Genomic DNA, 27,616 nt, shown 5'->3' on the forward strand with positions numbered 1-27,616 from the left:
GGGAGGCAGCTTTGGACTTTGCACCCTCGGGTGTGAGCAGCCAGTTTCCGGGCGGCCGGTGTCGTCCTGTCTGCGGTCCATGGAAGGAGCCAGGGCCCCCTTGCCCGGAGACGAGCTGGAGCTCTCGGAGGTCCAGAGGCAGCGGGACGAGCGGACGCCTCTCAATGGAGCGGTCCAGATCATCCCTTCACTGGCGGAGGAGCCAAGTTCAGCGCAGGTAAGGTCTCTTGGCGCGGGCTGCGTCGCCCGAGCGCATCCGGATCCGGGCTCCCCGCCAGGACCCGAGCCTAGCACCCTCAGTGTCGGGTTTCCAGCCTGTTCTCTCGGCGCCGCCGTCGCTGGGTACGGGTGGTGCGCGCTGGAGAGTTCTCAGTGGACCGGCACCGGAACGCCTCCAGCCTGAGCTTGCCCCAGGCCCCTCTCAGCTCTCCGGCCCCCGTGGAACTTGGAAGAATCCTACCTAGGAGGTGCGTGACTCCTCTTTTCCGAGAGGGAATCCCCAAAGAAAGAGGTGATTTTTTAAAAGTCCTGTATCTTTTAATTTAGTTTTTGCTTTATCAAATAGAGAAAACTAGAGTGATAGTCGGCATCTTCTCCTTGTCTTCAGAATCTGTTGGCTTCCCTTTTTACCGCCTTGCCGCTTCCTCCCACCGCCCTCCTCTCACCCACCGCCCACCGTCCCCAGGCTGGCGCGCACCGGCTGCACACACTTGCCGGCGTTAACCAGTGTGGCCACTTGATTTCACAGCAAGGGACATGGCGAGAGGAGACACGGCAGCAAGAACAAGAAGGGCTGGGGGGACGCTACGCGATTACCGTGCTCAGCTGAAGAGAAGTAATTTAAAAGTTTTAGTCCCAAAGAACCAGGTTGTGCCTCATTTGCTTCAGCATCAACTCAATCTCTAAGGAAGTTTTTGGTAATGTTTTGGCCGAACTCCTTTCTGTAAGCCGTAGCAGTGACGGGAGCATTATTCACTCTCATCGAATGCTTGTAAAACGGCAGAAACTTTGAATACGCAGCCGTGTACCTTGTGATTAACTTCTAAGGCTGGCTCGAGTTTTATTTACTGGGTACGGAACTCCCCATATACATGGTTCCATCCTGATATTTCTACTCTACTCCTCCTGTCCCACCCTTTGGCCGCTCAACTGTTGGTTTCAGGGATAAGCAGGAAATTCCAACGGTGAAAGCCTTGATTTTGCTTCCACATTGAGTCCTGGAAATATTGTAAAGTCTGCTTTTATAGACCTGCAGGTACCCTGGAGAGTGACTTGGTACCTTGTAGTTGAAGGACAGATGAACAGCACAGAAGAATGAAAGCTGGAGGAAGATGGTCTGATCCTTGTGCAAGCGGCCACAATGGTGGGCTTGCTGTATCAATCCCCCAGGCAAGTGTGTAGGAATGCAAATTGGGGATAGTTGCCTCATGTTAGATAGACCCGAGGCACCCCCAAAACTTCATGGTTTGGGACCGAAGCCAAAGATCCTGGTGACAGCTTCACCACTAAAATCTGTGTCCTGGGGCAAGGTCTGTGTTCCCCCAGCTCTCCCGTGGTGGAATGTACTGTGGTCATTCTCCGTGAGGCCTGGCAAGGTCTTGATGGAAACAGTGGGGTAGAAGAAAATGCCAAAGACATGTAGGGCATCAGCATTTTATCACTGTTCAGTACCTGCTTAGTATAGATTGCTCTTTCATGTTCTAATTACTTCCTCCTGAGTCAGGTATGGACAAATATCCTAGAGTTCCTTGTGAATTTGCTTTGTAGGTCACTGAATAGGAAACTGGTGTTGAGTGACAGAATGGCATGGAGGTGAAGGGTTCATGAGCACTTGAAGGGCATTCTAGAAATGCTTGAATGGGAAAAACTTTTTAAAAGGGGAAAAAAAAGAAAAAAGTTATCTCATGTGTTAATCTTGCTCTCTAGTTCTATAGAATAAGTTGAAGTGTATTTTAAATTGAAAAGTCAACTAATGTAGAGCTCTTAAAAGTTGGGTGGCCCAAGCACAAGATTCAGATTCAATGAGTTGTTCAGAATTTAGGACAAGAGCCAACTGGCTTTTGTGCTTGCATCAACAAGTGAATTCAGTCCCACAAGGGAGATTTTAAAGTACAGATTTTCCTACGTGCTAAGAAAATTTTCCTAGATCTATGTCATATCTGTCCCTGAGTCAGCCAAAGAGAAGAAAAGCGTCTGTATCTAAGAGATAGGCAGTCCTGCCGTTGTTGGAGCCCCTTTGTCCTGTGTTTGGACTCATATCTGCAGAGGGATGCGAAGGCCTGGGGGATGTTCGGAGGAAAAAGCCACACAAATTCTTGAGTCACTTAGTGCACTCATGGAATGTAAGATGGAGTTTGCAAAAAAACTCCAGGGCACCTTGCAGAAGAACCTACCTGCCTGTGGCTTCCCATCATGACCTAAAATTTGGGCAAAAGAGGATGAAGCAACCAGTGAAGGAGGCAGTGTGTCTTCGTGACCCGGTTTTGAGGGGAGATCAGATGGCACAGGTGGTGCACACCTGCTGCCTCAGAGACTCTCCACCCTCAGGGCACAGTGGACTCTCCTGGGCGCACTTCTGAAAAATACTAATTCCTGGGATGATTCTAATGTGCAGACAGCTGAGAAACACTGGACTCTAGTGTTGAGTTGGGAATGGCTGACAGACTGTTTTATAGCGACTTAAATTCTGTAAAGATTCATCATGCAAGGGACAGTGGTGTCTGCCTTAGGGCTGGTGACAGACAGGGTAGGGGGCCACGCTGTAGGATGGCAGCTTTGGGTTGGACAGGAAGAGGCACTCCCTACAGATGATGGCTGTGTAATTCTGAGCTGACTTCTCCAGGAAGTGGTCTCAAACCACAGGGGTCCTAGGTTTATCACCTCTAAGGGACAGCTTAAGTGAAGGCACAAGAAACTGAAGAGGTGCAGTGATGCTCGTTCTGTGAACCCTTTGAGATTTGGGACCATTTGGTACTAATCTTTATGATCCTGGCTGCCTCTTATATCAGAACTAAAATGACGCATGTCTTGGAAACTCTGTAAATAGGAAGATATATTTCTGTCCCCTGAAAAGTTAAAGGGTCCTTGTCCTGTGACTTTTCCCCACGTGCCTTATTGAGCCCTTGCCTTTGGTGACTTTGGAGCAGTTGTTCATCTTTGTCTTTGGGTGGAGATGAGATGTGGTTCTCAACCCCAGAAACAGCGCATGAGGGTTTTCCTCTGTGCAGATGGTCACAGGGCATCTATTGCTCCCTCATCCCCAGTCCAAAGACTCAGCACAGAGAGCACTCAGGTGCTCCAAAGTGTGACCCACCTTTACTCTGGAATTTCTTAGAGTACATTCTTAAAATTGTTGGAGCCCTCTGTAACTCAACAACACATTATTAAGTGCCTGTTATCTGTATGGGGCACAAGAGTGGGATGTAAGAATGGGGAAGTTCAAGAACCACCCTTCCCTTGACGTGGTTTCGCTTTACCTAAGAAGAGAAGGCCAGTATCTGTATTTGACCACGAAACCAGACAAGGCCGCGAAAGTGAGCTGTGTGGACAGCGCACATGCTGGGACATCTCTCCATGGGTGCCGCGGTGGGGAGGCTGCCACAAAAGGACAGATTTGACCTGGCCCCTGAAGGGTGAGAAGGCCTCAGACCAGAGGTCTCAACCCTGGTAAAAGCAATTGATTTACTTTGGGAAGTTTAAAATTAAAAACTGGGGCCTGCCCCCCACCTCCCTACGATCTGGTCCCCTAGGTCCAGGTAGGACCCAGGTATCCATAGTTTAAATTCCTCCTCAGGTGATTCTGATTGCAACCAGGCTTGGGAACCTGTCACTGAGAATGTTTGAACTGTACAAACAGTTCAAACAAACAGTTTTCTTTTCTGGTGGCCACCACCAGAATCGTGATGGGAGAGAAACTGAGCAAGCTGTCAGTTAATTTGAGAGCGAGCGTCTGGAAGTGCCTGCTGCTGCTTTGTGGGACAGGCGAACACTTAGTAGTGATCGCGCCCATTTGTTGAGGTCCTGATATTTGTTTAGCAAGCGCTTCATGTGCGTGATCTCTAGTTTTTACAACATCCCGGTGAGCTGCATTTATTATTTACATTTCACAGTTGAGGGCGTTGGGGCTGGGAGTTTTAGGAGCTTGCTGATGGTCACCCTGACTTTAAGTGGTATAAGTAGGATTGGAATTCTGATAAACACAATTTCCCCCCTTCATATCCCTTTATTTCCCATGGCGTCCATGTGGGAATTACCTAATGGCCCAGTGGGAAGTGGGAGCAGGGCCAGGGGACCTTTAGGAGCAGGTGGCCGTGCTGGAGTGGAGGCAGCCCCATGGCAGCCAGGCTTGTTCCTGGCCTGGAGCTCTGCACAGTGACACAGAGAGGCTGTGGATGAGACAGAGAGTGCCCTAGCTTTGCAGTGACACACAGCAGGGGTTAGTTCTGGCCACTGTCTCTGAGCTTCATCTTTGAAATGGGCTAAAGCCTCCCTTGCAGGGCTGTTAGGATGAAGTGAAATGGTGTTGGCTGTTATTATTTTATTTGACCCCACACTGTGAATCACTAGGCCCATTACAGCTTATTTCCTGGTGTCTGTCCTGTCTTTCCCTTCCTTTTCCTTCCCAGGCCCATATTACAAAGAGTAGGGGTCACCGCAGGAGCTTCTTAGCTTTTTCTTGAAGCTAAGTCACTCTAACCTACACATCACCTTTCTCTGAATCTTTAATTCAGATTTTGTGTTTCAGCACCTTCATCAGGTTCCCAGTACATACTGGTTAAGTCCAAACTGCTCTGGCAGCATTCGAAACCCTCTCAAATATGCACCAACCTTTCACTCTTTCTAATCTTCATTCTCATTACTTGCTCCTGAAGCCTGAAAATCAATCCGATGAGTCTCTTGGCCATTTCCATTATGAATCAACACCAAGGATGCTCTTTCCCTGGTTTGGGATACTTTTCTCTTCGTATCCTTCAAAATCCTGCTATTTCCCCCACCCACCTCTGAGCCTCTAGACCATTTTCATGCTAACTTTTGTGAAGTTCCTTTCTATCCCTTTGTAAACGTGACTCAGTAGAATGTAGTCCCTTGCGGTCAGGATCCTGCTGCCTTCACTTCTGTATCACCGCCCATACTAAGTACGCAAACATGCTCGTTGAAACGGAATGACCGCCTCACAGTCTCTCTCTGCTTTTCAGGCTAAGCAGAAAAGCCCTTGGAGCTCCTGCAATAGGAAATTGTTTGGGAAGTGTAAACTGTGGATGGCCATCCTCTCCATTTTCGTAGGTCTCATTATAATGATCATCATCAGCTTGTGTCTTATGAAAGGTAAGAGGACTTACACATGCCTTGAGGACTTCTGGACGCCTTGTAAGACAACTTGTTCAATGCTCATGACTTACACTGCAGTGGCGTATGCACTCACTACTCTTTCAGTATTTACAGTTGCAGTTTAAAACTGGCATACGGGTGGGAGAAATGCATGATTCCTGTTTGTTGCTCATTTTTTAAGCTCTTGAAGTAGTAGGAACACCATTGTTTTACTTTAAACTCTGCCCATTGGATCCTGAAGATTTCTTAAGTTTTTAACTTATTTAAACACTAATTTATATTTTTTATATCTCTAAACCTGCTTTTTTGACTTTTTCCTTATAGTTTATTTGGTGAAAGTAATTGTTGTACTTTCAATAACGAATTAATAATTGTTGTTATTCAATAATGAATAATATAATTGAAAGTTTTAAAAACTTTATGTAATTGTTTACCTGTAAGTTGTCATTATTTGAACTTATTTTGGAAATTACTGTTTATTATATTTATGTTGTAAATATGTACAAAACAAAAACTTAATGTGATGCTAACTATATATTTTACAAACATCTCATTTTAAAATTAGTTATTATGAATGTAAAAACTTCATGTTGTTACTCATAAAATTCATTCACATTATTAATGTTTTGTTATATTTTCTTTTCATCGCTTGCATTTTAAAAATAATTTGTGGTCAGATTTTTTTGTAGTCTTGTGGCCTACTTATTTTGTAAGATTTTAGTTATTTTGAGATCATTTTGCAAATTTATTAAAAATTATTTGTCAACATCTTAAAAAACTTTGTTTAAAATTGAGGTATCAGTGAGCTATAACACTACTCGTTTCAGTATGTAACATGATTCACTATTTGTATATAGTGAAATGATCACCACAATAAGTCTAAAAGCTTTGTTTTTTAACATCCTCGTGCGGTAGTCTTCCCCATCATTTTAAAGCCTTTTAGGTTGTTATCAATTTTTTATGATTATCAACATTAAGGTTTTTATGATGCATAAAAATAGCACCTTCCAGTGGGCAATCATTTCAATTTCAAAACAAGAAGGAAGAAAACTCCTTTTCTGTGTATGTGGGAGCGATTGTGGAGGGGCCCTCTTCTGGAGCTGGGGTGCTCTTGAGGGTAGGTCCTGAGAAGAACAGGATTGAGTCAGACTCTCCACAGCAAACCCAGGCATAGAATGAGAGCAAGAAGGGGAGCCCCCGAGTCTCTCTAGAGGGGGCCCTGGGAATTTTCCTCAGGAACTGCATTTGCCATGCACCTCCTGTGCCTCCTCCTCCTCCCAACCCCTTCAGCTGCTTTCTCCAAGTGCTATGGCCCCCGAAGGAACAGGAAAGCACTGATAACATGTGCCAGCCTCACACTGGCAGCATGTGAGTTTCTCTGGCAGGCCCCGTGTTTAATTCCTTAGGATACTGTTGAGGTGGGATGGGTGATTCTTTGAGGCCATAGGCTGCTTTTGAGGTGGGGAGAAGTTAGTAAGAGTTGCTAAACCTCCCCATCATGCTGTAGTTTTTGTGTGAGCATTGATACTCCCTCTTCCCTTCAATTCCCACGTGTGGATGTGGAAACTGTGGCTGAGTCACACGGTCTTGTTCTATCACAACCGGAGGGGGCCAACCTGAGAGCTGACGGCTTTGCCTACTGGCGTCTGGGCCCTGTAGCAAAAGACAATGCAACAGATCTAGGTGTTTTAATATCAGATTCTAAAGCACTAGACCCAAGACCTGCCCTCCTTATCAAAGGTTATCCTGCTCCTTCAACTCGCAAAGGACAATCTGCCGAGGAAGGCATTCCATTTCCTTCAACAGATTCTCAGGGAACATCAAAGTCTGTAGGGTGATACTCAGGGAGGAACTTTTTAACACTTGGAGTGCAAACATCATTTTCTATTTGGTTAGAGAACTGTCTTATTAAAAATTTAATGCTGTAAGAGAGATTTTAAAATTTTTACTTAAATTTTTTTTAATTTACTTTATTTTACTATTTTTCACATAAACCTTTTGTTTTTATAAATAAAGCTTTATGGCTTGGATTTTATATCACATTTACAGATAAGGAGCCCTTCTAGGCCCAAACAGGTAACAGTGAAGCTACTAGTGCTGGAAGGAACGCATGCTCCACATGCGTGTTCAGCCTAAAGAGCAGAGACTCAATGGCAGAGAACACCATACACATAGCCTCTAGACTAGATAACTGGAAGCAGAGGAAGAGAAGAAGACTGGGTGAAGTCCATGCAGTCACCACCTAATTTCTTCACCTTCATGTTGCAGAACCAACTAAAAGTTGTGTTACTTCTCAGTTAGCTTGAGGTGGGTTTCCTGATCATATAGAATGGAGCTTTCTCCCATTGTTAACAATTAGGCTAAGGGCATTAGTTCAGAAGGATATTCACTGATAAATACAGAATATTAGAACAGCAAAGAAGAAGCTTTATAGATAATCTTGTTTCTTCAGATATCAGAAACTTCCACATCATAGCAGGACATAAGCTCTACCTCCCAAAGGCTTAGTCCAAAAACTTCTTGGCATTTACACCAAACAAGGTTCCCTGTGCTTCTGGCATCATCTGCTGAGCTGTGAGATCTAGCTGGCTTTCTAGGGTGTTGGAAACCTTTATTTTACAATCCTCATTATAGATCTCAGCTCTGCCAGCTATCTTCTCAGGCAGGTAGGCCTCCTGACAATTTGGACATCAACATATTTCTTGGTGGCTGTTTTGGACGTAGGGATAGCTTTTTGCACTGCAGCCTTTACTAGCAGGAAATCCTGTTTCCAGCAACAAACAGTCATCTGGGGCTCCAATAACTGGTACATACCCTGGAGGACCAGTCCATCCAGCAGCACTGGGTGCCTGGTTGTATCTTTTACCACCTTGCCGAGTCTCTGTTTTGCTTCATTTAGTAGGTACCTAGTAAGGTCTCTCTCACTCCGGGGACTTTGAGTCTTGCTTGATTTGTCAGGTTGGACATAGGAATTTCTTCCTGCTGCTGTGTCCGCTTTTCTCTCTTCTCATGATATTCCATAATCTTCAGTCTCTGGGTTTGCACAGGATGACCTTTCTCATTGTTGGACTCTTCTTCTGCTTTTGCATATATTTCTTCTGCTTTTTCATTGGCTTCTTGTTTAATAAGAGCATCATATGCTTCAACTGTTTTTGCACATCAGTATTGCCGAGGGCCATGGGGAAAACGATGGTAGGCTGGTGGACAACTAGCTCGAGTTCAGGCTTGAAGGAGATGGTGGAAGGAAAGGAAAAGGAAAAACCCCAAATTTTTACTTTTTTTTTAAATCGGGGAAATACTTTTATTTTACTTGGCACCTCAGCCCTCAGGGGTTTGGGCCTGTGGGAGAGTCATGACAGGTGGGGGTTGGGAGGGTGTGCAGCAGGTACAAATGGGGTGGCAGCAGGGCTGCCCTCTGTGATGGTCTCAGCTTCACCCAGAGCAGCTCTGTAGGCGCTTCTGGGATGTCAGTCTGTGATAATCAGCCGTTGCCTAGTTACCAAGCCCACTGATAAGAATCAAATATTTGTGGAACTTCTAGGCACTGTGTGGAAAATGCTGCCGTGTGGGAAAAGGGCATTGCTGGGAGCGCCAAGGGCTGTACCTGTAGCCATCTGGCTTCACTGAGAAGTGAGGTTCCTCAGAACTACATTTGCCATTCGCCTCTTCCTTCCCTTCCTCTCTACTCCTCAATCTCGTGTCTCGGGGCTCTGTAGTTCTCAGACTGATGCTCGGTTGCAGAGGAGTTAGTGACTTTGGAGCTGGAATGGACCCAGAAGGGGATTGTACATGCATCCCAGAACGCAAAGGGTAGCTAGCCAAGGAGGAGACAATGGAGTACCCAGGGCAAGGTGTACCCAGGCGCCCAGTGGGGAGGTGTGTCTTGTCGCTGACATTGTTAAGAATGCAAGCAGAGCAACCTGTGGTTGGTTTTATTATTATTTTCTCTGCAAATTGTGCACCCTATTGTCTGCACATGGGGTGGGCCCTCCTGCCACCTGCCTGTGGCATACGATTGGAGTAATGGCAAATTCAGGGTCATGGCTCAGTTTAAGGTGCGGAGCCGGGCCGTGTACACAGTGGGAGGGAGAAGCTGGTGCACTCACAGGCTTGCAGTAGACAATGAAATCATTTCAAATGGAGAATTTCATTAGCAGGGCCCAGGGAATCCTGTTGAATTCATAGGTCTTTAGGGAAAAGGTTAATAATAGATTCTCTCCTTCTCCCTGAGGAATGATCAATTCCTCGGTGTGAAGACTAGAGGGAGAAAAAGGCTTCCTCTCTCTAAGTCATCTCCTTTCTGGTTAATTTGGAGAATCATTTAAGCATCCTCAAGGGTTCTGTTTTCTTAACTAATTTGCCACAACCAAGGAGGAGAGAGATGCTGAGTAACACCCTACTAATAAAACCTTCCTTGGTTTGGGAAAAATATCTTAAGTGTTATAAAAATCAAACTGATCAAACTGTAACAAGTAAATGGATGCTTAGATATATAATTTAAACACTAGGAATCCCTATGTGATATCCCACAGCATTATGGATTTCTCTCTCAGCCCTTTGCTGTCTAACATGCAGGCTTTTCCAGAGTAGGCACGTTCTGGTACCAAGATGTAAGTGGGGACTTTCCAAGTGATGCTGTATGGAATGGATTTATTTTGCCCGTGAGTTGGAAAAAAGAGCTCCATTTTATAATATCACAGGTCTTGGCAGACAGACAGGTTGCACAGGGCAAGGCTCCCTGGTGTTGGGTGACTCATGGAAAAATCCTTGGCAGACAGACTTGGCAAGCTCTAAGTTACCAAGGACCATCGGGGCAGGAACATAATAGCAACTCTGTAGGCCCAGTACTTGGAAATTTCTTTGCATTTTCACCTGCTCTTTTTTCCCTCAAGTTGCATATATTTTGCCACCTTCCCAAGACTGACCACTTCTCCTATGTTCTCCACGGAGTTCTCGCCAGCTTGTTCTGACTCATGGACCTTCAGACAGAGCCATCTTTCTAAGCATCCTCAGACTCTTCTTACCTTGGGCCTCTTCAGACGTGCTAGCACCATCTCTTCTTCAAAGCAATCTTCCATCAGAATCTTGCCACTTCATTTAGGTATTTTTTCTCTTTCTCTTCTTTCACTGGCAAGCTTCTAGAGAGAGAGATCTGTGTTTGGATCTTGCCTCCCGTGCATTCCTAAACCACTTGTATGCATTGGTCCCAAATTGTTCTTCCCAAAGTCAGGGCAATTGCTTGATCCTGAAACCTAATGAATGTCCCCTTTCCCATCCCCTGACCTATTTGCAGCCTTCAGCTCTGTTAACTGTGATGTACTCAGAGCTCCCAGACTTTATTTAGGTCTCCTTTTGTTTCTGCCTTTGACCTTCACATGTGGTACTTGAGGCTTCTATTCAGCTGTCTTATCTTTTGTAGTCTTCACTCTTCCCTTTAGGAACTCATTTGCTCCTCTGTTAATAGTCATCTCCCCTTGGAGGAGACACCTAGGTCTCCATCCACACACTTTTCCTGAGTTTTAGTCTTGCATTTTGCCGGACATCTCTACCTGAAAATATCTATCACCATCTCCATCATTATGCATGTGAAGCAATAATTCACGTGTGTCCTCTTTCCCAGTAAGCTGACCCTTCTTAGTTTCACAGTCAATCATGAGACCAGCTTTAGTCCAGCTCTGCCACTGTCTGGTTCTGTGAATTCAGGTAAATTCTTCAACCCACTTGACCTCAGTTTCCACACTGGCAAAATATAAATGATTCTGAATCCAAGTCTACAAATGTACTCCACCCCACTGCTGAGTAGCCTGGTTGATCTGAACAACTTATGCCTTTTCTCTAAGCCTCAATATCTTTATTTTAAAATGAAAACATTAGTGTTGAACTCACAGGGTTGATGTGAGAACTACATGAGGTCATATCTATCAGTGTTATCAGAGTGTCTGTACATGATGCTTTCTGTAGTAGCCATCACTCTTCCTGTTACCCAGGCTTGTCACTTTGGAACACTTTTTATTTCTTCTCCTCTCCCATATCTAGGTAATGACCCAGTTTTCTCAATCATTCCTTGGCAGTGTTTTCATGGCAACTTTCATCATGAGTACCCAGTTACCGCACGGCGCCATGCCATATGCTTCATAGATGTTGGTTCTCAAGTTCATCATCACTTACAATGTTGTCATGGATGTTTCTGTTGCAGAAACAGCTTCAGAGTTCATTTAAGTGATTTGCTCAGAGCGTATGGCTAATAAATAGCTGGGCTGGGATTCAAACTAAGTCTAGCTACCTTTGAAGGCAGCTCTATTTCCACTATCCTGGGCTTTCTCTTCCCTTCCTCCCTCTCTCTCTTTCCTTCCCTCGCTCCCTTTCTTCCTTCCTTGTACTTCCTATTTTTGCCAGTCAAAATCTCTCCCAGTTTTGCACCTATGGGCCTCTCTGCCTCCACTCTTTCCTGGTTCCCTTCCATCCCATCCATCACCACCAGATTTACCTCCACTCCTTCCTGGGAGACATTGTACAATCTCCAGTACCTCATTAAACATCTGGTGTTCAAGGCCTCCCTCTTCCACCTCATTTCTCATATTCTAGCCAACGAGCTCATTTTGTATACCTGCAATGCCTGCAATGTATTTTACATGTTTTAAGCTTTTTTTTAAACACATTTTCTCTACGTGGAAAATGCTGCCCAGATGAGGTCTCATTAAAACCTTAGCTGACTAGGTAAACCCATGGTTATTGTTGTTTATTTTAGCAAGCACAACTATTTGGCCATGTCTTGGGACAGATTCATTACTAAATAATACAAGTTAAGTATATGTCATTGAAACTATTGTTGGAGATTTCTTTTCAAACTTGGCATCTCTTCTCAGGGCCCGTGAGTTCAGCAGTTATGTAACCTCGGCATCCATGCTCTGGCCTCCTCTTTTCCTGTTCCGGGCAATGACATCCACTTTGGAAATGTACGCAGTGGATGTAGAGCTCAAAGATATCCATCGCAGCATTATTTACAGCAGTAAAATCTGAAAACACTAACAGATTTAAGAAAATGAGCAAGCCAGTTCTGAACATTATGTAGCCATTAAAATAATCTCTGCAAGGAATTTCAAACCCATGGGGAATGGCTTTTGATGTGTTAACAACAACAAAAGAATGAAGACAAACAACAAAGCAGGATACAAATAACCTTTTCATTATGACCTCAACTATATGATACAAAACACCGGGGGGGGGTGGAATCTTTTGATTAAAGAATTGTTAATATCTTGCTTTGCTACAAGTTCCTATACTTTGCAAGTTTTTTGCTATTGTCAGGCAAAATAATGTGATGACTTACAACAAATAAGGGTGCAGGGATAATTCTGTATGTTTTGTGATCCCCAAGATCACTACTAGATTCAGTGATTGTGGGAGGGTTCACAGGACTCAGCATAGAGTAGTAGAGATGACTATGATTTATCATAGTGAAAGGATATAAAGAGAAATCCAGAAGAAGTCAGGCAGAGGCTCCCAGGAGTCCTCTCCTGGTGCAGTCCCGTAGCACACACTTAATTCCACTAGCAACGAGTTGTATCAACAACGTGTGAAATCCTTCCCCTAGGGAAGTTTGTTAGAGAGAGACTCAGTACCCAGGTTCTATTGGGGTTGGTCTCACAGGCAGCCTGTGCCTGGCACATACTAAAATTCCAGACTTTCAAAAGGAGAGATGTCAGCGTGACGCGTTGTTTGCACAGAGTTGCTGCACAGTGAGCCACTCTTTTCAGGGAACGGTGGGAACTCTTCCGAGACTCAAGTTCCCACAAGCCGGCCTGGCCAGTCTGGAGCAGCTGGGCCTTTCCAAGCTGGCAGTCTCCGCCTGCTCTGCCAACTCCTCTGCACATTCCCTTGCTCCTCAGCGTAACCATTTCCACACTTTGTTGGGGAATAAGTGCCAGAATTTTTACTTCTTTTCACCTGCCCTTCTAACAGAAGTACTGAATTGATTCCACTATGGTCTTTTCAAAATTTGAAGCCTGGAATTGGACAGAAAAGTCTACGGGCACTCAAACACCCGGGTCTGCCCACCCACACCTCTCTCAGGCCAGAGAGGTGGTCTGTGCGTGGGCTCAGCTAGTGAGGCTGAGAGGAGCTAGATGCGTAATTAAGACCGGGAATGCCAGCTTCTAGCTCCTGGCTACTGACTCTGTGTATTTTTCCTTTAGCCCTAACTGCATAAAATCAATGAGCCCAGGCATTAGAACACAAGCAGCCACACAGAGCTCATTGTCCCAGGAATGTAGGTGGTGCTGCAGCGTGGGGCTCTGAGTGCAGTTTGGTTTCCCTTCTGCAAACAGAGAGTGTCATCGTTCCTCCCGTGAGACATACTCTTGAGTGATGACTTCATGCCCATCCCAAGTCCCCTGGGAGATTTCAAGACATGGGCTCACATGCTCATATGCAAGTTCCCCTCTGTCTGGTGGAGGATGATTCATTGCCCCCACTCCCTGTCCCCCACCCCCCATTGTTCGTCCCTCCTACCCCGACTCTTCCCCAGCACCTGACTTGACACCCGTGTACATAGCTAAGCTGCAGGTCCAGTTTAACACAAAAATTCATGTTCTTCCCACTCCATCCCTCTGGCCCTTCCCCCCATCTATATTCAGTGGAATCTGAGACCCCCTAGGGCATGAAACAAATACACTTTTTATCATGATGGAGGCAAGACCCTGTCTTTATTTGGTTTTTCCAAGAGGAGAAAGCATTTCTGTTCATACTTGCTTTCTCTTGCCAGGCTTTGTCCTTGATGAGTGCCCATTATTTTGTTTGCTTGTTTGTTTGGTTTTGTTTCTTTTTAAAGTAAAATAAGTTTATTATTTTGTGCCTATGTTTACCTTTACCTTTTATTTCCATCTTCCACTCTCTTTAGTAACTTACATTGATGAAGATGAAAATGAAATACTTGAGTTATCATCAAATAAAACATTCTTTGTCACACTGAGGATTCCAGAGGAGTGTGTTACTGAAGAGGAATTGCCTCACCTGCTCCAGAAAAGGGTAATGGACCTTATGCATTGTTTACTGAGTTCTTAACATCAGGAATATGAACTCTGTTACAACAGTTGGCATAGAGCTACAGAATAAGTAGCTTCAAGCTTGGGTTTTGGCAGAAATAGACACTTACAAATGGATTTTCTATTGTGCAAAACCAGAGAGCAGAGCCCTGGTCTCCAGCTAAATGCAACCTGGAGGGAGGGCCGTGCTCTGTGTCTTCACTCTGCTCTTAAATTTGATTTAATTTATAGTGTCATCGAGGGTCTATAATGTGTGAGACAGCATGCCAAGCGCCAGGGCCACAAACTCTGTGCTCTTAGCAGGGGCTCTCAGCCCAAGCAGAGGAAGTGATTAAATAGACAGTGTAAGATGGTGTGATATATTCTATTGTTGAGAATGTGTTTGTTTTGCAAAACGTATGTGTTTTGCAACCACAAAGGTGGAGCATCTAGACTCCCTGAGGTGGGGATGGAGGCTTGGAAGGCCTCCTGGAGGAAGTGATTCTCTGGATGGGAGTCTGCTCAGCACTAGGCTATGGATTCCACATGCTCTGTGGTGGGGACTTGCAGAGGTGAGGCTGACCAGGAAGGGAGGGTCAGATCCTGAAGGTTTTCCTAGTCTTTGTGAAGGCACTAACAATCCGCAGGTTGATATGGTCAACTTTCATTTTAATGGTGAAAAAACACTAGAGGTAGAGTGTAGTTAGAAGGTATTGTAGTAGTTCAGATGTCAAATGAGGGAACCTTGAACTAGGGTGATATCAGGGGGAAGAAGGAAGATTCAAGTGAGATTGAAGAGGCCTTCTCACTCAATTGGATTAAGGGCCAGTTGGGTGTGGGAGTGAGGGAGACCGTGATTCCAGGCGCTTGGTTGGGTGGCCCTATGGGTGAATGTGGCATGACTTACGGAGTGGGAAAATCAGGAGAATACACCCTCTGTGAAATACGGGTGCTCTGCAGCCAGACCATGAAGGTTGTCTGGGGAAGTCCTGGTCATCCTGTCAAAGACAGGGTGGGTCACAGCCAGACCCAAAAGTTTTTGATAAGAAAATCTATGCAAGGCCGGCCTGCTGTCCACTGCACTCTTCTCTGCAGTGATAGGTCGAATGGGGTGAGTCCCCTGTTTGACTTCCATTTGGTTCCTGCCAAAGCTCCGGGAGGAGCCGATTCCATCTCAGTCACGCCAGAGTCCATTCCGAGTACCCAAGTGCCTAACAGCAATCGCTTCCTTGACCACAGGAGTTTGTACTCTGGGAAGATTATTCCCAATTCTCTTCTTCCTTTCCCTGTTCATATCTTTTCTGCAGTTCCCTTTTCTTCCTTTCCTTCCAGCTGCTTCCAGAGCAAGTAGCAGAGTGAAGAGCCCTTTGCTGCTTTCCTCTTGGTTGCTTTTTAATCGAGGGGTTTTGTATTTGATGAGCAGAAACGAAACAAATCAGCAACCACACATGTCACTTGTTACACTCTGGACTCTCTATCTCAAATGGAAATGGACATTAATTATTCGCCTGAGACCCGCATCTCTCGCGCAGAGCCAGACACGAGCAGGTTCCACGGGCATTTGTGGCTCATCGCCGTGTGGTGGTAAAGGGCCTGGCAGTGATTCCTGGGCCTCGGAGCTGCTTTCTTGTCCGGTCAGTGGGAATCACTCTGCCCTCTCTGCGTACTTACAGGTGCATGAGATGCAGATAAAGAACCTTGTGAAAAAAAATTAAATTATTTGATTTGTAGATGATAAAAGTAAGGTACAGTGAAGTGAAAAAGACTCCTGCTCCTCAGCTTCCCAACAAAATACGTCCAGGGACAAAAATGAGGCACTTGGAGATATTACTGTTCTATTATCAGATTGAAGGCCCCCCTTTCTTCCACTTAGGACAGTTTCCAAAAGTGTCTGGATACGGAAGGTAAATGGGAGTGGATATTGGAATACTATGTCCTCTCATTTGCTTTATGGGCTTGCTTTCGTGAACACAGTTTCCTACCCTGCTCATATCTCACTGCCACTGTGCTCTTATGGTGGGGCCATTACTCTGCCAAAGCCATCCCATTAGCTGTGTGCGTGTGCTTGATGCAAGAGTTAAGCATGGCGCCTCTGATAACCTAGGGGAGGTAGTTATCTTATTCCGGGAGCTGTTTTCTATTCACCTCTGTGCCCGACTCCGGTAATCAGCACACTGGGCTCTAGCTCAATCTGCACATTTTACCATAAAATAAGAACTCCACTATCTTTGCAATTATGTACCATTCCCACTTGGTCCCATTTTCCAGGGGGAAAATGCCCTACCTGTGGCTTAAAATGGCTGTTTCTTCTTACGATGAAGCTCTGGAGAAAGCAGAGAAGAGCTGAGTGGCCTGTTCTGCTGCTTTCCCAGCCACTGCGGTGTTCTCTCCTGCCCGTGTTCCGCGGCTCGGTGTGGGCTCAGGCTACTGGCCGCCCTCATCGTTAAGGCCCTGACATGTCAGTGCAATACATAAGAGAAGATGAAACCCCAGACTGGCCACTCGCTCCTTATAAAATGAGATTTTTAATATTTTTTAAAAGATTTTACTTATTTTTTAGAGAGAGGGGAAGGGAAGGAGAAAGAGAGCGAGAGAAACATCAATGTGTGGTTGCCTGTCATGTGCCCCCTACTGGGGACCTGGCCTGCAACCCAGGCTTGTGCCCTAGACTGGGAATCGAACTGGTGACCCTTTGGTTCGGAGGCCCATGCTCAATCCACTGAGCTATGCCAGCCAGGGCAAAATGAGATTTTTTTAAGTGAGTGTGAACTTGACTTTTGGTTGGTGCTAGGCCCATTTCTTTCTGCTTTTTGACCCAGAGTCTCTGGATAAGTTAATTTCCAGCTAGCATGGACTCCCCTTGGTCCAGGAGTGGTTTTGCCTTGTCAGGTGACACCCAGTAAAACCCGGCAGTAAAGTGTGTGTTTGTTTTACTTGTTCCTGTTTATTTCAGCTCGTAGATGTGTACAGTTCATCACCGTCTCTGAGCCGTTACTTTACTTCGGTGGAAACGAACTTCAGGTAAGACTGGGAGGATCTGGAAAGGGACACCACCATTTACCTACGACTTCCCTAGTCTCAAAGCTCAAAGGGATCCCACGATAGAATTGTAAAGTGTCGGTGCTGGGAGAGCCTTTGGACACCAACTAGCTCAACTCTCTCATTTCTCAAAGGAGAAAAATGAAGCTCAGATTAATTAGATGACTCTGTAAGGTCACATGGAAGAGAGGACAAGCCAGTTCACACCATTCCTGCTAACAGTGGGCGCTCTAATGAGCTAAGGGTAGAAATGGAATTGGAGCTCAGATAGTGATGTGATGTAAGCGGTGGAAGGCATGCATTCACTTATGGTTTCGAGGAACATGAGTAGTTCAGGAGTCCATGTTCCCTGTCTAATATTAAAAGTATAAAGATACATATTACAGGGAAAGTCTGCCTTCGGTTCCCCACCACCGCCCTCCTACCCCCGGACACTGTGTATGCCAATCAATTCCACGCACACAGTGAATGCACTCCCTTCTACAAAGTGAACACCCATCAACAGTTTGGCGGGACAGTTTGGGAAGTATATATGGTTTGGTATACCATAAATACTTTATGTACTATACAGGTATAGCACGTACACACACACATATTTTTTCTTTTTAAATTTCCTCCTAATCTTTAATATTTTTCTCTATGTCAATAGACGAATATGAAAGGACATATGTATATGGAAGAGTCATTCGATTTCCCTTTTGTTTATTAGGATGAACTTTACCTGAGCTTTATTATCTCCTACCCCTAAGATATCCCTGGAAAGTGACCGTCAAATGCCTTAGTATCGCACTGACGTTCCCCTGCCTGCCACACACCTCCCCGGCCATTGTGTGGGTGGTCCTGGGAGGGGAGGTGTGTGCCGAGGGTGGTCGCACGCCGGGGTACAAAGCGCTTGCAGTGGCAGGTGGCCTTGGCAACGCCAGTCCTCCTCCTGTGTGGATTCCTACGTGCATGTTAACTCATGGTGACTTCTCGTGTCTTCTAAACTTGACTTTCCAATTACAGTTTATGTTCAGTATGGTTTTGTTTTAGTTTTAAGTGTACAGCGTAGTAGTTAGGCAGTCACATATTTTATAAAGTGTTCTCCCTTCAATTTCCAGCACTCTGACACCCTACATAGTTATTATAATATTGTTGACTCTATTCCCTATGCTGTACTTCAGGTCCCCGTAACTGTTCTGTAACTGCCAATTTGTACCTCCTAATCCCATCCCCAACCCCCCTTCCATCTGTCTGTTCTCTGTATCAGTCTGTTTCAATTTTGTTTCTTTATTTTGTTCTTTAGACTCCCCATATCAATGAAATCACGTAGTGTTTGTCTTTCTCTGATTGACTCACTTCACTTAGCATAATACCCTCTAGGTCCCTCCATGCTGTTGCAAATGATGAGATTTCATTCTTTTTTATGGCCGAGTAAGGTGACTTCTTTGACATTGCGTGTTTTAATCACAAACCACTGGTACTAAAACACCACCAGAAAAGGAAGAAGTGCATAATCAGACCCAGTGTGCTTTCCTCCAGGCACTTGCCCCAGTTTACGACTCAAAGACTGAGACAGACGAAAGAAGGGTGATGTTCCCCTGGAGGGCTTTATCAAGAATCCACCCTCCCATGATGGGCTTAGAGGAGGTGGGATTGCCTAATGGGTTGCGGTTGACACTGGGAAAAACTCATCAGAAAAATGAGTAAAACGGGGCTAGAAATCTGAAGACCTACTGTAAGAGAATCCGCCTTTTAAAGTTATTGGAAAGAAAAACCCAAGAATTTTAGTATTTTGGATAAAGAAATTCTGCCTGGGAAACATTTTTGTTTCCTTTTTAAAAGTCTAGGCAGAGTTTCAACAATGTTGAATTGAGAAACAAAAGCCATTGCCTCCAAAAACACTGTTGCTGCAGGGAGTGGGAGACAGCCACACGCCTGGTGACACTGGTGTCCACAGGGGGATCCTGACCTCAGTCCTGGACCGGCCCACCAGGAACCCGGGAAATGCCCATTGGTTCATCAACTGCTGGACCCACTCAGATAGTGGGCAGATAAGGCAAAGCCCACAGGGGTCTCCTCTTCCCTGAAAATCCCTCTTCTCCCCTGAGAACTCAGCCTTACACAAATTCACCTTGAGACCTGATTTGCTGGGATGACGCTGGGCAGAACAATCCTCCCACTCAGCTTCTGGCCTTGGTATTGTGAAAGTCAGCCTCTAGTCCCTTCCATATGGCAACCCCAGTCCTCGCTCGAGGGAGTACAGAGACCATCATTAGCGATAATTAGAAGGCAAAGCATAAGGAACACCTGTAAACTAGAGTTGCTGGCTTGGAGTTTGAAAGTGCCTTTCCAGCCAGCCTGTAGCGGCATCCTTGAAACTGTTTCTCCAGAGTCTCAACTGCCTGTTATTCATTTAAACCACAGGGTTTGGCACACTTCTCGGCTCTCTTGTAGTTTATCAACTGTTTTCAGCCCATTAATGTAAAAGTATTGGTCTATGTAACCTCTGGTCACAAGAGGGAGCCCTTTGCCTGTCCTTAACAGGGACAGCGATCGCTACTGGGACTGGTGTGTCTAGGAAACTTGTCCTGGGGGAAGAGTCTCAGATTTGGCCACCTCTTAATAATTTTATTGCCTGCTCTTAATTTGGGTCTTTTTTTAAAGTAATAGGATAATTTTAGAAAATGTAAATGTTGATGTAGCGTTTAACAAATGCACTACTCAACTGAGAATAGTTCTATGATTATTTTGGAAACGGGAAAAATATTTTCTAGGAAGATGAACACCCCTTTTCCTTAGGTCTTCTTCCTGAGGACTGTGAAGCTGGCAGCCTGGGGAGTCAGAATGGGACAGAATAAGTTTCTTAGTTTGGGAACAAACCGGGGAGGTATGATTCTTTACTGGTACAACAAGGCGGTTGGTGGGAGCCCAGGAGTACTGCACCTCTGATGGCAGAGAGCTTTGGGCCCTACTTTAAATAATAATGTGGACCCTAGGCGGGTAGCTCAGCTGTTTAGAGCATCATCCTGATACACCAAGGTTGTGTGTTCAATTCCCAGTTGGTACACATATAAGAATCAACCAACGAATGCATCAGTAAGTGGAACAACAAATCAATGTCTGTTTTTCTGTCTGTCTGTCTGTCTCCTTTCCTCTGTCTCTCTGAAATCAATAAATAAAAAAAATAAAAACCAAATAATTAACTGGTTAAAGCGAACAGCTCTGACTGACACACACTTGTTGGGGCAGCGAATGGATGAAGTGTGAGCACATGGAGTAGGAAATACTGGAGGAGAACAGGACTTCCCTGGTCTGATCTGCCTTGGCAGGGGGGAGAGGGAGGTCAAAGAAAGGCTGGTGTTGGGGCAGACGATGTGCCAGCCCTTGGATCTACCTTGACAATAGCTGGGTCCCATCTCTCCCTTCACTGGCCTCTTGGTGGACTCCTATAGGGAATGCATTCTAGGAGGAAGGAGTAGGTGAGGATCACCTGAGCTTTTTGTGCTAGACCTGTGGAATGGGATTCTTCCAGGACAGCACACCCTTTGCTATTCTGTACTTGGAAAAGCACATGGAACTAATAAAAAATGTTATTGCTGAAACCAGTTTCTGGAGTTGTGACGTGATCTTGCTGTGTTTGACTGTCTCTGTTTAGTTTGCCTTTCAGAGGAGAAAATGCCACAATAACCTACCACCTGCAGTTTGGGGTTCCATCAGAAGATAAAAATTTTATGAAATACATGATGAGTGAGGAATTGGTGCTGGGCATTTTGCTACAGGATTTCCACGATCAGAACCTGTCTGGTTGTGCGACTCTGGAGCTCGATCCAGAGTCCCTCTTGCTGTACGGTAAGTCGAGCAAGTCAAGCAAACAGAGTTGCGCTGGTAAGCAAGTGAGCCAGGCCGGGGACAGGGGGTTCGGGTTGATTTCTGTTCAGGTGATGTTCCCTGTTCTGTGGAGGTTACACAGTCCCTGCCCTCCACGATCAGACTGAGTAGTTGGGGGAAAATCATGGAAAAAACAATGAAACTATAAAGATGAGGATTGCTGAATGTTTTCTTGTTGTAGCTCACATGCTAAGCCCCACATTTCACTTCATAATATTATTTGTTCAGGTATATCTCACTTTATTGTGCTTCATGGATGTTGCATTTTTTACAAACCAAAGGCAAGGCCCTTCACCAGCAAAAAGATTTTTACCCGCCTTATTGCGATTCTCTCTTTATCGTGGTGGTCTGCAACCCAAGGCTCAATTTCTCTGAGGTATGAATGCAACCTTCATGGAAACACCATGGTTTTGCAGGGGAAGTAAGTGTTCAAGAATTTGAGATAAACAGTAGAGTTAAATCATTGAAGGATTATCTCAACATGGGAACTTCACTCTTTTCCTGTTGAAGGCCAGTGAGTTCATTAACAAATTAATAGAGGGGCATAAAAAATCAAATTAATCTCTTTCCTTAGAAAATTATAATAAATTTACTCATTCATTTTTAAGAGTAACAGCAGAACAAGAAAAGTGATATGTTGTCTAATAAGCATAGAAGACACCCTGCCTGTCAGGAGAACTTTTCATACTTTGCCCAAGAGCTAGAAAAAAGGAAGGTGGGAGGTGGAACAACCGCAACTTTGAAATGTCCTTCCACTGTCTGCACTGAAGCTTTGACCTTTCACTGCGGATCCCTTCTCACTTTCCATTTCTGAGTCCTCCCTTGCAGAGGCCCTGGCTGTCGTTAGCCCCAAATGCCAACAGTATTGCGTATTTATTTTCTCACCTACCATCCATCAGAAACACTCTCGGCACATTCGTGGTCGTAACTACTAGTTGAATGAATGAAAAAGGCAAATTAGAAGAAGATGTGGTTAGCACCAGGCACAGTGCCAGCAGCCCGGCCTCAGAAGCACGAACAGAGAGATTATGAAGCACTTGCGTGACTTCATAGCAGGAGAAGAGGCGCTTACTATGATGACACATTTCTTGGGGACGGGAGGTGAGAGTAGTTTGATCTTGGCCTAAGAACACAGAAAATTATACCAAACAAACAAATAGAAAGAATGACATTTAGAAGGCCAAACTTCAGCTCACTGGGAAAATCTCACAAATGAATAGCTTACTTACAGTGCAGCTGAATAAATAAAGTGGGCCTATGGGCCAGGCAGGTGGCATACCCGTGTGGGGTGAAGGATTATGCACCTTCTACAAGAATTTTAAAAAGAAAGAAGGAAAAAAATCCCCGCTATGACCCCATTTTGTGTAAAGAGGTGAGAAGGGAACTCTACCAGCTGCTGTGGTGTGACTGGTCTCGATTTCCTCAGGCCTCTCTGTAAATTCCGTGGTTACCTGCCCTTTCCAAACGTAGGTGCGGGAGGACAGAAGAGGGTGAGAAAAAGTTTAAGAGGATCTTATTTTGAGGTTGGGCGTGTGATAAAGGGCACGTTGCTTTTGAGACCCGAGGAAAGCTCAGCCAAGTGGCCTCAGACTGAGGAATTTCCCCAGGTCCACACTCTGCCTCTGGCCCCCTGGCCCCGGGGGTCGGCATGAGCCAGACTGTGTCTGCTCCTCAGGAAACTGCTTTTTCTCTTAGACATTTCTTTCGGGGGCACTCTTGTGACCCCACATCCACTTCCCAGGGCATGCGTGTGCAGTATTTTAGCTGTTTAATATTTTCAGGAACATGACTATCAGTTCTCTCTCCAATAGAAGGGTAGACCGCGACCAAACGAGAGAAGCCAGGTAGGCCAAGGGAGGGGACAAATTGAGGGGAAAACTCCAAAGAAAGGGAAGAGACAGCTGTGGCAGGGGTAGGTAGAGGCCCCTGGGAGGGACCCAGTCAGACCCAGTGGGGTTCTTAGGCCATTTCCCCAGGTTCACATGCACTGTGGACTTGGAGGGTTACCCCCCACACTAGGATGAGCTGGGAAACTAGTTTTCCACAAAGATAATGGTCTAATTCTTCAAAGAGCAGAGATTCTTTTAATTGTTGGTTTTGTATTCCTGTTAGAGAATTTGAAGACAGCCAAGTACCTTCTCCCCAGAAAAAAAGCGTGTAACTTCTCCCTCTACACAAAATTGTACAATTTCAGTTCTCCAAGGATTCCCTGAGGCCAGCCTCTAGTTCCCTTGGGGTCCATGTGTATGGGCACTTCAGGGCCAGAACCTTAAGTTCGGCTCTGGTTTGGATCCCTGGGGCAGTATGTGAGTGTTTCTCATGTTCTGAGGTGGGGCTACAGTGACTCTTCCACCCAGCTGCAGGCATATTTCGCTGCCTTATAAAAATAAAAACTTCCCTTGCTATTATAATCAGAGGGGAATTTTTAAATATTGACCTTTGCCTCTGGGTTTCGTTGAGGTGTAGCTGACGTGCACACCAGGGGTTTAAGGCGGGCGTCGCGACGACTCGGCTCGCACTCTGCACAGCGGCGGCCCCAGCAGTGCGCTTAAAGCTGCCGCCCCGTGGTTGCTGTTAACGAACGGACGGATATTCAGCTGAGTGCACTTAGAGATCTCATCGGCTTTATTGGATGATTCAGGAATCAGGCAGCAACCTGTCCAGTAAATAGAGAGTTGCTCAGAGAAATTAAACAAAATGGAAGGTTTTTATAAGCCAGAAGAGGGCAGGACAAGGAAATTGAAAGGATGGGTCATTTCAGGCAAGGTTACCTTCCCTCAGGGGAAGGCGGGGGCGTGGGGGGGGGGGGCGGATTGCCAGGTGGATTACCTCGCTGGAGCTGACCAGGAAAGTCCAGACTCCTAGGTTTTCGGCCTTTTTCCTGAGAAAGGCTGACACTGCAAGTGACTTAGGCAGTCAGTCAGTCTTGGTGGGACTTAGCAAAAGGGACTTCATTTTGGGCTGTTGTTTTCTTTTTGACATTAAAAATGTTTTTTCCTTGTAATAAGAACTTTCCAGGTCTACCGTCTTAGCAGCTTTCAAATGTACCACACTGGAGTGTTAACTACAGTCAACATGTACATTACATCCCCAGTACTTATATATCTTTTTTTAAAAAAGATTTTATTTATATATGTTTAGAGAGAGGGAAAGGGAGGGAGAAAGAAAGGGAGAGAGAAAGAGAGGGAGAGAAACATCAGTGTGTGGTTGCCTCTAACATACCGCCTACTGGGGACCTGGCCTGCAACCCAGGCATGTGCCCTGACTGGGAATCAGACCAGTGACGCTTTGATTCACAGGCCGACACTCAATCCACTGAGCAACACCAGCTGGGACCCAGTACTTACATATCTTACAACTGGAAGTTTGTACTTTTTAACTACCTTCATCCAAATTACCCACCCCCTACATTCAACCACCAATCTGCTCTCTTTTTCTGTGTTAATTTTTTTAGATTCCACATGCAAGTGAGAGCACGTAGTATTTGTTTTTCTCTGTCTGGCTTGTTTCACTTATTATGATACCCTGCAGTTTAAAGAAATTTTTTTTTAATGCATTAACCTCTTCCACTGTCCCTGCTTTTCAGCTTGCTCACACTATGTGTGGTTGGGGCCTGGGTATAAGGAGGAGAAGTCTGTTGTGAACATCTAAGACAGTGACTTATTTTGGACATCATGAGCTATTTTGGATCTGGGTTCGTTATTTTGTACAGGTTTCTCACATGCAAACAGTCAGTTAGTAGACTAAGAGGCAACAAAGGCAAAACCGGATTTCTGTGAGGGAGAAGATGAAAAGGTCCAGGAAGTGAGAACAGTGAATCTAGTTTGCACATTTTGGGTAAAGTGGTGAGCTGGCTGCTGGCAGAGAAGCCAGTGTGAGTTTTGTCCTTGAAAGAACCACCTGGAGTATCAAGAGAAACCACTTTGACTGTTTATAGATTCCCCAGAAGACTTGGAGAGTTTAGCCAAAGCAGTCATTCTCATCGAGGGCACATTTGCACTCCCTTACTCCCCTCAGGGATATTTAGCATGTCTGGAGACATTTTAATTTTTTAAAAAAGATTTCATTTATTTATTTTAGAGAGAAGGGAAGGGGAGAGGAAGAGAGGGAGAGAAACATTAATGTGAGAGAGAAGCATCTATCGGTTCCCTCTTGCACATGCTCCAAATGGGGACTGAACCCTCAACCCAGGCATGTGCCCTGACTGGGAATTGAACTGGTGACCTTTCACTTTGTGGGACTGTGCACAATTAACTGGGGCACACCAGTCAGGTCTGGAGACATTTAAGTTGCCACAATTGGGAGTGTATGTTGGATACTGCTATCTGGTGTTGAGGTCAGGGATTCTTCTCAAACATCTTACTGTGCTCGCTACTACAAGGAAGCACTCAGCCCCCAGCACCAACTGTGAGGTCCTGCGGGAGAAGGGCTCTCCGTGGAGTGTCCCCAGGTCCTTGTGTGGGCAGCACCCCCTGGGTCAGGCCAGCTTCACACCATTCCCCTCATCAGAATTTCTCATGATATATGTGCACCTTTCAAAAAAACCTGAAAATTTAGAGGTATATTTATAGTGAGATTGTGAAAAAAAGACTGAATGTTAACATGTCCACAGCACCCACAGGCCTCATTAAATGTTTCCATGAATTACGCCAAAACCAATGAGCAAACAGTGTGCTAGTTGCCTTTTGAAAAGGACTCAGTGGGGGGGGGGGGGGGGGGTGTGTGTATGTGGACTAAAGAGTACATTTGTTAGGAACTTACAAATATTCCAATTTTATATGAGTATATATTCAAAACAAATAAAAAATAGAGACACGCATGTTTAAAATAAGCATGGTTCTAAAAAACTTAGTGCCTTTTGTTTGTGTTTTCTTTTCAGAGTGAAGTGGTAGAGGTCGGCCTGTGACTGAAAGCAGTGATCCCCTGAATCGTGGGATGAGGAGAATTCATTCCATTTTACTGAAAAAAAAAATACTGTGAATTAACACTGAAGGACCTGAAATGACTAGAGGGCTGGGCATGGTCCTTTTTCTCCAGCCTGTGCACAGTTACGATATCCAGCAAAACAGCAGCCGAGAGCTGTCCTAGCTCCGCTCGTGATAAAGGCAGGAAGCCAGACGGGGCGGGGGTGACGGGGTCGCAGGGTAGACCTTGCAGTGTGAGGTCAGGGCCATTCTGGAAGCACTAGCTGTTTCCACCCACACGTGGACACTTTCTTTTTAGTGTTAGAGTAGACTTTCAGGCAGGAGCCCGCCAACCTGTGCCGGTGGAGTGAGCCCAGGGAAAGGTGGCAGCAGGTCAGGGAGAACTGAGCCAACAGCTCACTGAAATCCCCCTCCCACTCACCATTGTACTTGATCTACCTCTGAGCAAGCCTGTGAGGAAAAGAAGGGCACTTTACAGGATCAAAGCAGCATCTTTCTGTGTGTCTAGTCCCATGACCTGTGGCTACATTTCTTAGGTAACCAGCTGTAGGCAGGCACATTATCCAATGTTACTGTGTTAGCTATAGCTGCAGAAATAAGATGTGTGTTTTTAAATTAGTTTTGCATCTCCTCATCGTTTCTGTGGCTTCTGAACACCTCTTTTGGCAACATGCTCCCCTAAGGGTTTTGAACACACTCCTATCATTCTGGATAGTTCTTCCAAGCGTATTTTCACAGCCTTCCATCAGGGAATCATTAGGACTCCTTACTGTCTGCGGCAGCTGTCGCACATTGGCTTCCCGTCGCCCCATGTCAGTGGCCTTCCTGTAGACCCGGTATCTTCAGGCACTGATTGTAGGCCTTACCGAAGATGGTGATGATACAGGAAGAACCAGTCTCTGAAACAAACTGTTGGAAGCTTAATGCCTGCTCATTGGCTGGGTGGGGGGGGATATTAGTGATTGGATCAGATATAGAACTGCCGGTCATGAAGGAACAGGACATTTGTTTTGTTGGGAAAATTGTTTGCTGGAAATTTTCCAGGAGAAAGAGTTTTGTGATCCTGTAATGAGAGCTCCTTCACCCTAACATCTCACTCAGTTAGGCCGGCCTTCGGTGGAAGTCAGAGTGAGGAGCAGCTGTGTGTGTGTGGGTGTCTGAGTGTTGTCTCCAGGGGATTGGCCTTGAGGTCTCTGTGACCCAGGACTCTGGATAATGTGAACTTTCTTATTTAACTGGAAGATATATTTATTTTAACACAGTGTCTCATTTTGAGGATAGTTCCTCAAACTAGTGAAACAGGTGAATTATCCTTCTTCCTCTTTATTTTTTACATTTCAAGTGGAAACTTTAGTATATTTGTACTTTTTAGAAAATAATGAAAAACTTTAATGGAAAAGGATTTTAAAATATTTACAATAAATTATTTTT

The 27,616-nt window shown here is 45.2% G+C and overlaps 1 protein-coding gene and 1 pseudogene across 1 annotated transcript; one reads left to right on the top strand and one right to left on the bottom strand.

Moving 5' to 3' along the window:
* Nucleotides 1–27,616, top strand: C2H3orf52 (chromosome 2 C3orf52 homolog). The gene is made up of 6 exons (XM_024578086.3): nt 1–217; nt 5,196–5,325; nt 14,228–14,355; nt 17,305–17,372; nt 21,028–21,221; nt 26,140–27,616. Exons 1-6 carry the CDS (start codon nt 80–82, stop codon nt 26,142–26,144), a joined length of 663 nt encoding a protein of 220 aa, XP_024433854.1. The 5' UTR covers nt 1–79; the 3' UTR covers nt 26,145–27,616.
* On the bottom strand, nt 7,110–8,561 carry LOC112320598 (V-type proton ATPase subunit E 1 pseudogene; annotated as a pseudogene).

This window comes from Desmodus rotundus, chromosome 2 (assembly GCF_022682495.2).
Source record: "Desmodus rotundus isolate HL8 chromosome 2, HLdesRot8A.1, whole genome shotgun sequence".
NCBI lineage: Eukaryota > Metazoa > Chordata > Mammalia > Chiroptera > Phyllostomidae > Desmodus > Desmodus rotundus.